This window comes from Anarrhichthys ocellatus, unplaced genomic scaffold (assembly GCF_004355925.1).
Source record: "Anarrhichthys ocellatus isolate YVR2014 unplaced genomic scaffold, GSC_Weel_1.0 scaffold84, whole genome shotgun sequence".
In the NCBI taxonomy this organism is placed as follows: Eukaryota; Metazoa; Chordata; class Actinopteri; order Perciformes; family Anarhichadidae; genus Anarrhichthys; species Anarrhichthys ocellatus.
Window position 1 is genome coordinate 195,939 of NW_022280114.1, and position 13,761 is coordinate 209,699.

General features: G+C 39.4%; 2 protein-coding genes across 2 annotated transcripts; both read right to left on the reverse strand.

Moving 5' to 3' along the window:
- Positions 1 to 801: 801 nt before the first annotated feature.
- Positions 802 to 4,349, reverse strand: rpl11 (ribosomal protein L11). Its single transcript, XM_031874879.1, has 6 exons — positions 4,300 to 4,349; positions 3,440 to 3,590; positions 3,093 to 3,199; positions 2,496 to 2,627; positions 1,280 to 1,390; positions 802 to 880 (listed from the first exon to the last, which is right to left on the reverse strand). Exons 1-6 carry the CDS (start codon positions 4,303 to 4,305, stop codon positions 851 to 853), a joined length of 537 nt encoding a protein of 178 aa, XP_031730739.1. The 5' UTR covers positions 4,306 to 4,349; the 3' UTR covers positions 802 to 850.
- Positions 4,350 to 5,168: 819 nt separating this feature from the next.
- Positions 5,169 to 12,769, reverse strand: LOC116398420 (cyclic GMP-AMP synthase). Its single transcript, XM_031874687.1, has 9 exons — positions 12,701 to 12,769; positions 11,067 to 11,260; positions 10,239 to 10,465; positions 9,756 to 9,978; positions 9,448 to 9,578; positions 8,700 to 8,853; positions 7,420 to 7,519; positions 6,682 to 6,804; positions 5,169 to 5,587 (listed from the first exon to the last, which is right to left on the reverse strand). Exons 2-9 carry the CDS (start codon positions 11,203 to 11,205, stop codon positions 5,197 to 5,199), a joined length of 1,488 nt encoding a protein of 495 aa, XP_031730547.1. The 5' UTR covers positions 11,206 to 11,260; positions 12,701 to 12,769; the 3' UTR covers positions 5,169 to 5,196.
- Between the last annotated feature and the right edge of the window lie 992 nt (positions 12,770 to 13,761).

The window sequence follows — 13,761 nt, forward strand, 5'->3', positions numbered from 1 at the left end:
GCAAATTGAGCTTTGAATTCAGCAATAAAAAGGGATCATTACTTTACGTGAGATGATGTGTGATCGACATTTTAAAGATGCAATGGTGGAAGGATTCAGATCCCTTACTTTAGCAAAACAAGCAATACCATTAACAACTACTGTTTATGTTGGAAATTTTAAGTAAGATTATAAGCACAATGTTTTGAGTATTCGTGCAGCAAGAATGTCCCCTTTCACTGATGTTTTACTGATGCAATCAAGGGTAAGCAACATTTTGATGTAGCTGGTCAAGGTGGGGCAAGTTATATTTAATATACCATCAGGAAATGTACTGCTTAACAATGGAACTCACGTTGTATGCTCATACAAAGTAATTCAGAATGACAGCAGTCAAATGGAAGTAGTGGAGCAAAAAGAAAGAACTATAAAGCATAAAAACATTGAAGCATCTTCAGAGTTGTATTTACAGTACTTTAGCACATTAACTTCCCATCACTGCCCAGACGTCAGCTTTCCATATAGATATGGAACATAAACACCCTTTACTGGTTTGTTCTTGCCTTCTACCCTGAGCCGTCAATCACAAAAGAGTTATTGGTATCATTTCACATCTGTCCAGATGTTCCTGATTTTAAGGTTTTGTTCAAGAAAGTTTTTCCCTTTAACTCAATAAACCCAATTCTTTTAAACAGGGCCGATTAGGCGATGACGCAACTACAAGTTTCTTTAAGTGAGGCACGAGACTCATGAAAATAAGTAGCCATGTCTAAAATGTGTACAGCGTTGAAGTATCATAGTAACAACACCAAACAGAAAGTGTCCTTTTTTCTGATTTTATTTGTTACAAACAACATCAAAAGGTGGTCCTTTACTTGCCGGGGAGGATGATGCCGTCATACTAAAGAAAGGGAAATAAAAAGAGACAAATATTAGATCGTAATATACAGAAAATAAAACGCAACATGAAAGACATTTGATTCTTAAAGTAACATTTCAGCTGTAGTGGGACACAGACAAGAGTCAACACACAATATTAAAGCCACAGAATGCAGTCAATCTAATTAAATCATGAAAAATCGAATTGACCAGTTTACAATCATGCAGCAGTTTCTCTAGCATGTTGTTGGAGGTGGACGGTCAGTACAATAAGCCACTCTGGGTTTACATTTTCTGAAAATAAGCTTCCAAATCTCCCATCATAAACATGTTCATTTCTTCCAGGAAGTTCTTTTAAACAAAACCTGGAAAGCCAGTCGACAGTTTCCAGATGTCTCAGGATGTCAATGACAACACTCACTTTCTGCTGGAACCAGCGCATGGCCTCCTCTTTGCGGATGCGGTGCCTGAAACCGATGCGGCCTCTTTTCCGCTTCTTGTCGGCGATGCTGAAGCCGGGTCTGCCCAGAACCTGAACAACAGAGGTGGTGAGAGAAGCTTCAGCAAAGTCTCTCCGTTACACATGAACACTGCAGAGGCATCGATTCACATCACTGAATGGTTGTCTGGCCTCCTGACTTCAGTACTGGTTCAACATAATGTTTAAGATTCAAGGATTTCAGTAGACTCAGCAACAAGTCCAGTATATATTATTATATACAGTGTATAAAATAGCATCTCTTTACATTTGACAAGCTGCAAGTAAGAAATGATAACAAATCTTTACTAGATAAACGATTTGAAAGGTTAATCACTCGCTTACACGGTCGATAATTGGATCGATCGAAAATGAGTCATCTTATTGTTTTAGCACTAACATTTAATACTGATGTTAGACATTTTACAGAAGAAATCTTTTTCATGGAGACAAAACTGATTGTATTTGGCAAAGACAGACATAATCAAGCATACTTTTGATATTTGCACCTCCAGTGCTTTATCAGGTTCCTCATCAACAACATGTCAGCTGACCATGGACATGATTTACTTCAGACAAGCAACATAAAACATTCAACAAAAAACTAAAACAGCATTAAACCGATCTTCTGTTGAACTCCGACTGAGGAAGAAGTCCGAGGAGCAAGTTAACGACCTTCACATTAAATAAAATTACACAATCCATAATTCTACAAACACCTATTATCTCAGATGCAACATGTTAATGTATAAAGCACAAATCATGTCACACTTTACATAAAATCTTTTACAACAAAAAACATCCTAAGTGGTTTTAATTGTCTTAACTTGAAATTTAAAAATTGAGATGCTCAATTAGTACAACTTCAAAACAATAACCACTTTTCATTTATCGTAACAAATCCTTCCTACACCTCCCACATCTGTATGTACTCCATCATTTAGACCAGTTCAACGAAATTTCTAGGCAACAGCTTGGGTTCATGTTTACTTCCCGTCGGCTTTTGTCACACAGACTGCAACAGGAAATAAACTGGGAATTTAGGAATCTTTACCGTAATAACTGAAATGTTCCACCCCCAATTTGTGCCGTTACAACTAAGAATTGTTTACATAATTAGCCCTCACCACAATATCAACCAGTTTTTGGGGCCACTTACCACGTAGAAGTCCAGTCCGTAGATGCCGATGCTGGGGTCGTACTTGATGCCCAGATCGATGTGTTCCTGGATACCGAAGCCGAAGTTTCCGGTATCTGAGAAGTTGTTCTTTCTCAACTCGTACTCTCGCACCTGGAAGCAGGAAGCAATAATACGGTCATAACATTGTAACACAACCCCTAGTTGGATGAGTGAAGCCAAGATTTGAAATAATCAGCCAAAAGCAGGAGCCAAATAAAAGCGGTCAAACATAATTTTGTTTCCGCATGCATTCTGTTCTTGGAAAGTTGATCGTGACGGAACTTAAGACACATTGTCATCTGTACAAACAACCCTGAGTACAAGGCAACAGAACAGTTTTTTGCATGATGAGCACATCAACTTTGTCCTTTAATATTAAATTGAAGGTAACACAAAGACCAAAACCAGCTTTTAGCCGTATTTAACCTGACATCTCTCTATTTTCATTTAGTTGTTGATGAAAAAGGGCCCTTTACCCTCTAGTTGATCTACATCTTAAGAAACCTGCAGCCAAGTCACAAGCCAAGGACGACAGTTAGGAACAACTGAACTAGTGAGATGTGTAGACTTTCTGACCTTCAGTCCTTTTTCCAGGATCTCCTCTGCTTTGGCTCCACGGACAGTGCAGTGGACAGCAATCTTTTCATTTCTGCGGATACCGAAGGATCGCACGGTGTAGCGGGCTGAGAAAAGAAAACAGGACATTGAATACAAGAGAGCAATGTAAAAAAAAAACCTAATCACTTTCATGTCCAACAACTTTATCAAATCTTTCCCATTCTTAAGTCAAGTTTGACCATGACTGTCAGCTCGAGGAATGTGTATAAGTAGGCCTTGATCATGGTGTTGGATAAAACATTACTTCACTAAAGGCTGTACCTCAACACTTCCACAGCTCAGAGTCCTGCACTACAAACACTCACCCTTGGAGAAGACGGGGGTCTGCCCGGTGAGCTGCTCCAGCACTTTAGCAGCACGGGTCAGTCTGTCTCCGCTCTCACCGACGCAGATGTTCAGGCAGAGCTTGCGAATGCGAAGCTCTCGCATGGGGTTCTCCTTCTTCTCACCCTGTTCCTGGAGGACACAAGACAAACGGTTGAATTCATACTATGAATGACTACGAAGAAGTTGCAACACCCTGTCAACCGCTGCTGCCATGTTGAGTTTACCTATTAGCGTTAGCCTGCTATCAGGTTAGCACAGGCTAGACAGATAAACGAACATTTCAACAGCTTAACAGTCAGCTTCAGGTTAAAATACACACTACCATCGTCTTTAAAGCCACGACTTCTCGCAATGCTCTCCTCTGTCTCTACATTAAACTACCAACAGTCTCAGGCCAACGCATGCCGGCCGGAGAACATGTCCGTACATATCCCCGCTGCTTCTGCCATTAGCGTTGTCACCTAACGTTACGTGTCCTGAAAGTATAGCACTTCTACACAACTAAAATGATCACAATGAGAACATACACATGCCTGCTGCGTAGCCTTGGTGTCATTATACAACTACAATATTGTCTTCAATGACTGAATATTACTACAAATGTACGAGTCAACCGCATATTCCAGTAGCTAGCCTGCTAGCATCACTCGCTTTTTTGGTTAAACCGTCTTCCGCTTCATTTGTTAAAGAAATACGGCTCTAGTTTAATCCTTCATATTAGAGTTTAAGTCTCTGTACGTCAAGGAGCAGTTAGGATGACCCAACAGCTCCGATGATTGTAGATTTCAACTACAGCTTCACTTATGATCACCATCGTACGGTGTGAGACAGTACTCACCGCCATGTTGGATCACTCGAAGAGGCCGAAACGTTTCCGGCAAAAGAAATTTATAGTGAAGTGTTCACCGCAAAACATCTCGGGGAGACATCGCGGAGAAACGTGAGAGTTCCGGTTTACGGCACTAAAAGCAACAAAATAAGTACATTATTTTATTGTCTATCGGAATTACACATTTAATTGGTTTGAATCATCCACAAGTATCTTCACAGCGTGTATTTGTTTCACGAGTAGAGTTGAAACGATTAGCTGATTTGAGTAACAAGCAAACTGTTACATTGGGCTCTGGGTATTGTTACATTTTGTAAAAGAAACATTAATTAAGAAAATAATCATCAGATTCATTGTTGACAAAAACATTCCTCAGTCCTTGTTTATTGGCTTTTCACAGTACATACTTTTGCCATATACAGTATGTTTATGTATTAAACACCTATTATTCGTCATTACAGCAAAAAGATGAGGTATAATTATTTAATCTAGAAGAGATGACAGTAAACTGAGAGTTACAAAAACACAAAACAATACGAAACATTTTACATTAAAACAAAAAGGTACCAAATAATTTTTATGAAAAAAGGTCTTGCACCAAGATGATGTTCGTCTCATTTGAAATAAGGAAGGAAAGTAAAACATTCATACATAGGTTACTAAGGTTTTCTCTTTTTGAAAAGAACTACATGATTAAATCTCCCATTAAAACATTTCTGAAACAATCTGCATTAAAAGTAGACATGAGGATAATTATTTTCCCTTTGCATTATACATTATTAAAACCTTCTTTATCACCATGGAAATATAATATTTGAAATAGTCACAGATGAATTAGAATCAATACGGAATAATGCCCTTTATTAGGCTCCCTGTTTTCACCTAATACATAGACTCCATCCTAACTTACATATAAAATAGGACACAAACGACAGCTACACCAAACAGCAGGACCAGTATATACATAAATGCAGTGTCCAGAGAGAGAACTGTAGTCAGCATGGACAACTTGTCGGTGGATATCTCAGAGGAGGAGTCTCCTGAAGGACTCATCAGTCTGAGTGGTGGGACAGGAGCTGGATGCCTTAGCAGGGGCAGTCCTTCCCTCCTCTGCTCCTCCAAAGCGCTGACGAGGAAAGCCAGCGCTCTGCGGGGAAAGAGGGCCGGGGAGAAGAGGTTACAGTTGGGAGCGAAGAAGTGAGGGAGGAGGCCTGTGCGAGCGTGGCTCTCCATGGCCCCGAGGAGGTGCAGGAAGCAGGCGGGGAGCTGCTGGCGAGCCCACATGGAGTCGTCGAACCTGACAGGGGAAAAAGGTATCACAGAAATGACTGAAAGAGAAATTATGACACTGAAGGATATTTAATAGTAGTTTTTACAACCAGTTCTGCTAATATCATTCCAAAAACTACTTCCACCTCTAACAAACATACCAATAACAGCTAGATAACGCTGCAACTATTGATTATTTATATTATTTATTATTCTTTTTCGATTAATTGCTTCAGTCTTTCAAATGTCAGAAAAAGGTGAAAAACATAACCAAAATAATAAACAGCAAATATTCATATTTAAAGTAGCTGGGACCAGAACATTTTTGGCTTATATTTGCTTAATCAATTACTTAAAATATGAATCAATTATCAAAATTGTTGTCAATTAGTTTTCTGTTGATAGACTAATCAATCAGTCAATTAATCGATACCTTGTTCCAGTACTATAGTTACATCATCCTACTGCGATAACTGTTGCTGATATACATTACATATTTTGAATACTGCAACCAATGATTTTTTTATATGACTGATTAATATGTTGCTCATTTTTTAAATTAATCGAATAGTTGTGTTGTAAAATGGCAGAAAAAGTGAAAATGTTGATCATAGAGTCCAATTAGGTGTCTTTCACCTGCAATAACCAATTATTTTGGCCACTTGGGGGCAGCGGAAACTAGTTCAAATACAAACACAATATTAACAGTTACAGAGCAACATTATCATTCATTTTTTAGTTGTGTTTGTGGCTCTGTTTTTGTTCTCCAGTCAATGAGCTAAAACTGATTGTAAAGCTCCGTATATCAAGCCAAGGGAAGCTGCAGATTCAGGCGAGAATTCTCTGTAGGTTCATCCCTACGAGTGACTCCCTTCACATTGTAACATTGTTTATATTATTGTTATAAAAACAGATTATATGCTTTAAATGCATAAAATCCAAGGATATTCAATTTACAATGATAACACTACAACTACCTTTAACACTATAGAGCTACTACTAATGCAACAACGTCCACAAGGCTGTTACAGCAGCTGCTTACTTTGACAACAACCACCAGTGCTACGTTTCCATTCTTACAATGATAATAAAGATATTTTCATAATAATAAAGATGTCCTACCTGATGGAGAGGGTGTGTAGGAAGACTGTCTTCCCGTGGTACGAGCAGAGGTGATCCAGCTCCGTGGGGAAACATTGTTTCAGGCCTTCAATCAGAGACTTGAGGAGCATCAAGCACTGTTTACTACCAGAGACAAGATGAAATTGTTTCTTGTAAAAGGGCTCCAAGAAAAATGTTTTATTCCAAATTTATATGTCTTGCTGTTTTGAAATCGCGACACCGAAAACATCTTCAGTTAGAGGCTGTTATGGTGGCCTTTTTCAAATCTCTTAACCGTTTGTTCTTTTATTAAGTTATTGTCGACCCTATATACAGTATTGACTGCCTTTTTGAAGAAGTACATTATCTTTAATACCGTCCCCTCCATGAAGTGTTCATAAAAGTAGTAAACAATTGTTTTTATTGATTAGCCATCAATCATGTATTAAAGATTTAATCGGTTACAAACCATTTTGTAAGAACACATGGTGGTCGCCAGGGTTAGGGTCAGTTTGATAATAACACAGTTATTCATGTTGGTAATCCCATTTTATTAAGTCATCAAGTCTGCAGTTAGAAATGTCAATTAGTTATTATTAAAGGGTTTAAATGATCAAGTCTGAAGCTGTAATTAGGTGTTTAGTACAGAGTGTCTGCAGACCTTTCCTAGAAATAATTGGTCTTAAAGAGATTTTTTTTTCACAACCTGGCAACCTTATTACAGTGAAGGATGTGAAAACAGATGGTTCAGAGTCTCACCGGCAGCATTTGGTGGCGTTGCTCTCACAGCAGGTCTTCTTGTTGCCGTGGCTCCTGATGAGTTTCTTCTCGACGTGAGAGAAAGAAATCCTCCAACTTTCTGATACATAAAGACAAAAACAACCTGATGCGATGATGACAGCGTACAAATAACACGAACACTCGCACGCACAAAGAAGTCCTACATGTGTTACGAGGACAGCCATTCAAACTCCTGCAGCAGCCGGGGGAAACGTGATGGGAACACAAAGCAGAGCCACGTTGTTCCTGTTGTTATCGGGTTACAGTTCAGCCCCACGACGGAAAATAACTTACAACTCCAAAAATGTGTTTTATAAACAAACAATTGAAAAAGAAAACGTTAAAATTTGACTTCTATCAATGGTTTCTGTACATATTGGAGCTGTAAAAGATTCAACTCTGCTGAGGTGGAAGAAGTACTCAGAGTCTCAGATCTTTTACTTAAGTAAAAGTACCAAAATGTAAAAATACTTCATTACAAGTAAAAGTCCTTCAAATAAAAGTTAAAGTTAAAATTACACTAAATTCACTTACCCTGTGACTGATATGATAAATGACAATATTAATGCCGATGCATCTACATGTAGGAAGCACAGATACAGTTGTAGCTGGCCGAGGTTAGTTAGGTAGTGTAGTCCAGTGGTTCCCAACCTAGGGGTCGGGCCCCTCTAAAGGGTCACAAGCTAAATGTGGGGAGTTGTGAGATAAGTGATGGGAGAGTAGAGAAGGAAAAAAATCAAGTTATGATACACAAATGTATGCAATTTTTCTTATATAGAACAAACCTTATACAGTTATTTCAATGTAACCAGTACTGCAAACGAATCACAGACACCTGAAACATTAGACTGAGGTTTTCTTTTTAGGTCAGAAGTCAAAATGGTTGGAAACCACTGGAGGAATCTTTAACAAAGTAATGTATTTCATTACATTCAACCAGAAAAGTAACAAATACTAATAAATGTAGTAAAAAGTATAATATTTCCCAGCAGAAGTGTAATGAAGAAGAAAATGGAAATACTTAAGTAAACTACAAGTACCTCAAATTTGTACTTAAGTACAGTACTTGAGTAAATGTACTGAGTTCTTGCTCCACCACTGCCTCCGGAGATAAACCACTGTCTTTGGAGCTCCACGGACTTCATGTCAGAAAGTTTTGCATGTTGGCATTAAAATCCTCTACGGATAAAGTACCGTCTTGCTTCTGTCACAGTCATTGTTGTTCAAATACAACAAAACCAGACGGACGTTTCTCTCACCTTTGGCTTCCTCACTGAGGTTTCGTCCTTTGAGCCTCTTCGGTATGAAGAAGCACGGCAAACTTTTGATTTCTTGGCGAACCTTCTTTCCCAGCCAGTTGTCCACATCTGGACCGCTGCGGACAGCGAGCGGCCAGCCCTGAGAGGAGTGAACCTCCATACAGCAACAAGAACAAGTGTTACATTAAGTACAATACTGCTGTCACTACTACCCTTACGTCTACTACCTACCTCTGACAATACATTAGTACATAGAACCCTCACTAGTATTCCTTCAACTGCCATTACTACTACTGCCTTTACAATTATGACTTTTAATGCTACAATAGGTGGAAGATGTATATCTTTTACTTTGGTAAGATAATGTAAAAACTGCAAGTATTTTAAAAGCAAACATACATAAGTATTATCCAGTGAGTACTTTCTGGCGGAAAGTACATTTACTCAAGTACTATACTTAAGTACAATTTTGAGGTACTTTGAGGTCGATTTTATGTTACTTTATACTTCTACTCTGCTACATTTCAGAGGCAAATATTGTACTTTTTACTCCAGTACATTTTAACAGTTTAGTTACTACATATTACTTCGCGTATTTTGTGTGTGTATGTGTGTGTATTATCATATATCAATGCATTTGGTCTGTTTTTTCCCTCTCATCTCCTAATTCATATCAATCCGAGATCCGATGATTTGATCTGTCCAGATTTACACTAGTCCTCGTGATTAAACAAATCTAAATGATTACCTCCAGAGCAGGAACCAGGTCCACAGAGATCAACTCGTCACTGCAGATTTCATTCCTGCACAGAGACAAAGTCACAGCCGGCGAGTGAAGTCGCTTCCTGTTCATCTCCCAGCGAAAGCCTTCATCAGGCACTGGAAACATGGGAACGTGAACACAGACAGTTATCCAGGTTCCCAAAGTAGGATGGAGGTCCACAAAGAAGTGTAGAAAATGAGTCCTGATAACTCGAACTCCAACAGAAATATAGAGGGAGAAACCAGATGATTATCACAACAACAACAGCAACAGATGAGAGGTAATGATCAGACCTTTGTAGGTCTTGAGGAACTTGCGGACCAGGCGATACATCTCACTCAGGATCTTATTCGATGAGAGGGTGCGCCCGTTCTCCAGAACAAAAGCTCGTATGGGGCTCTGAGTGGGCCGGGCAAGATCGATCCGGTAGAAGAGGCCGCCGTCGAGCTCTGTCATGTTGAGGCGCGACGGGGCCTGAAGCTTCAGCATCATGTTAAACTCATCGGGGCTGTGGATCTGAGATTCAGCACAACAAAGAGATGGATGGTGCATGTTTATCTTCCATACACTTGAAATGTCTAATGTTTACTTTATCTGATTCAAAGTAACTTTGGGGTCCGGGGTCCCGCTGCAGTTGTCTGTATATGCTTCACAATAACAGAACATGCATTTTATGATGTTTAAATCTTTGTGATAAACCCTTTTAGTGTTTTAAATTAAATTAGGCTCTGTAGGCGTATTGTTGCCTTTAGAAATTGTGTTTATCACAACCTCACCTTGACTTTCTCAAAGTAGCTGCCGCTGTTGAGGAAGTCAGCGGACTGGAAGAAAGGCTGATCACTGTTGCATCTCAGGAATTTCAGCAGGTTGTCTCGGAAATCGTTGACCACCTCTGCGGCCCAGCGGCGGTCCGTCAGTCGGATCTTGAGGTCTTTAGCGTTGAGTTTGATCCAGCTGGTCAGCTCCGGAGAGACCGACTCCTCGACCACTTTGGATCCCTCCTCTGCAAAGAGACATGGATTAATAAGTACATTTACAGACTACTTTAGTAGTGCCTATTTCTTTGGCACTGTGGAACTGAGATGTTCTCCATTTATTTCCTGGTGTCAGTGTTACAGACCTGTGTGTCTGACACCATTGACATATTATCCAACTATCGAAATGTTCGAATTGGTTAAAAGAGCCAGGTTTCAAAATAACCCACAACACTCAAGGTGTTACTCATGGCTGACTTCCCCATGGCTCCTCCCACTTCACATTTATATTGGAACTTAGTAAAATTAGCAAGATCATTGTTGTGTGGGTGTATCTAAAAAGATTGACTGGGATTATGCAAATATATCTAGTTAAGTCAAAAACGCACAATTTATTGTGTTTTGAACAAATGCAGATTAACTTCAAACTAGATATTTTCATGTACAGATGTTTTATCACAGATTGAATTATGCTACATATACATCCGCTCAGTGCAATAGATTCCCCTAAATCCTACACACTGTATGATCTGAATATGTCTACCACACTAACAACAACATTCAACAACAAATAGCCATGCCATAATTACAGGTATTTTGAGAAAGGTTTTGAACAAATTTAATCTGCACCTGAAGCTTGTTTCTGCTGAGTTTTCTGTCTCTGTCTTGCTGGTGTGAGTTGAGGAGGACTCGTCTTTCCTCTGGTGTCGTCTTTACGCTGCTTTGCTTCAGCCAGACTGCACTTCACATCTCTGTCCTCTCTGTCCATCACTCAGCCTTGAACACTTATGGATGGTATCTGATGGAAACCACTGGAGGCGTTTCTAATGGGAAGAAGATCAGAAGACCATCATTTAACTAAGTCACAGCATATACGGAAAAATCTTGGAAGTTTTATTTTAAAACAGCAGACAAAGCACACAAAAAATATCATAAAACTTGTCATCCTAGGAGAACCTATTTTGGTTCCTGGTAGAGATTTTATAAAGAGTGTTCTACCTAGAACCCAACATAATGGGTTAAACCTAGAATCATCTGTGAAACGTTCCACCCAGAACCCCCTATAAGAGGTTCTACGGACAAAACTTCTATTGTGTAATGGTTCCATGCAGAACCTATTCTTGGAAGTTCTATCCAGAACCTTTCCACCTTCTAAGAACAATCACCCACCCAGGGGGTTCTATACCAAGAATCCTTTTACAATGTAAGTGATTCATCTATAACCCTATCCTTTAAGATATGGGTTCTATAACACCTTTTAGATTTAGAGGATAGGTCCTCTAAAAGGTGTTCTTTGGATGAAAAAGGTTCTGAATGGAACCTAGTCTTAACATTTGAAAAACACTTTTTTTCAAAAAATTGATCTTTAGAAGCAAATAGTTCTAGATAGAACCTCAGCCATTCAGGAAGAACCCATTTGAAACACTTATTTCTTAGAGTGTCGATAGATAGACAGGCAGACAGACAGGCAGACGGACAGATAGACAAACAGATGATAGATAGATAGATAGATAGATAGATAGATAGACGGACAGATGATAGATAGATAGATAGATAGATAGATAGATAGATAGATAGATAGACGGACAGATGATAGATAGATAGATAGATAGACGGACAGACGGATAGACAGATAGACGGACGGACAGACTGACTGACTGGTTGGTTGGTTGGTTGGTTGGTTGATTGATTGATTGATTGATTGATTGATTGATTGATTGATTGTCACGATCAGGCTTTGCCTTGTGTGTTCTGTGTGTCTTTGTTTAGCTTCACCCTCCTTACTCCCTCAGCACCAGTCCAACTCCCTTCACCTGTCCCTGATCCGTAATCAAGCTCTCCCTCATCAGCACAACTCTCCTCACCTGTTCAAGTCACCTTATAAACCCCTGTCTCTCAGTCACTCACTGCCAGGTCATTGTTTGTGTTGTACCCGCCTGTTTGTCTTGTCCTGCTCCCGGTTTCCCACGTCTGCCTGTCCTGCTGGATTTGCCCCCTCGTCTCTTGTCTCGTCCCTGGATTCCCTGTGTGTTCCTGTAGTGTTGACGTTCTGAGTTAAGTGTTTATTAAATTCCATTTCACTCTACTTCTGGTCTGCGTTTGAGTCCACCACCATGCCTCGTGACATAGGTAGGTTGATTGGTAGGTAGGTAGGTTGACTGATTGGTAGGTAGGTAGATGGATAGCTAGGTAGGTAGATGGATGGATGGATGGATGGATGGATGGATAGAATATCCTCATTATATTACAGTGGTTTAACTCACCTGTGTTTGAGAAGCTTCTGTTGCAGATGGAAATGATCGCTCCTGTGTCTTTCCTTCTCTCCAGTATCTTTCCTTTCACTTTCAATTTCCATGAAACGTAATATGAGGATAACGCCTTCCTCATTGCCTCCTCATTTTACAACGACTTAAAAGGTTAATTCATGCCAGTTTTACAGTTCCACTCATTAATAATGATACTGCAGGTGATAAACAGTTTGTTGCACATTGGGCCAACTAGTTTAACCAGTGTTTCTGTGTCACATTGTAACGAGGCGCATCTTTCTAATTGTTTAGGTTACGTATTATAATCTTATAATGACGTAACAAGTTCTTGAATTTGCATGTAAATTAAAAACTATATACTTTTATGACGATAATCCTCTTAGAATCTGCAGAAGAAAATAAGAATTGACCTTATCAAACTTTATTGGAGTATAGCCTAAAAATTGCTCCACCGTGTGGTAAGATAGTTTCTTCAAGAAGTCAAAATTTTGACACCTGAGAATTATAAAAAAGTAGGCCTATATCAACATCATAAAACGACAAGAATAATAATAACTTTATTTATATAGCACCTTTTAAAAACAGAGTTTGCAGCAAAAGCAAGGCAATAATATCAACAGAAAGCTCAGCGAGACAGTTGATACAATTTTAAAAAAAAAAAAAAAAAAAAAAAAGTAAAATAATTTTGTAAAATCAACAAATAAAACAGAAAAGCGACGACATCGCATAAAAGCCAGTCTGTAAAAATGTGTTTTAAGACGTGATTTAAAAGAGATTACTGATTTTGCAAGCTTCATCTCCTCAGGCAGCTCGTTCCAAAGCCGACGGGCCCTGATGGCAAAGGCACGGTCAGGAGGGCCCCACCCGAGGATCTGAGGCTGCGAGCTGGCTCATAGGGGTCAACATTTCCTCTCTATATGTTGGGGCTAGACTCATAAGTGTTTTAAAAGTGATCAGTAAAATCTTAAAATCAATTCTAAAACAAACAGGGAGCCAGTGGAGAGAAGCCAGGATTGGGGTGATGTCATCTTTTAGAACCAGTGAGAAGCCGAGCTGCT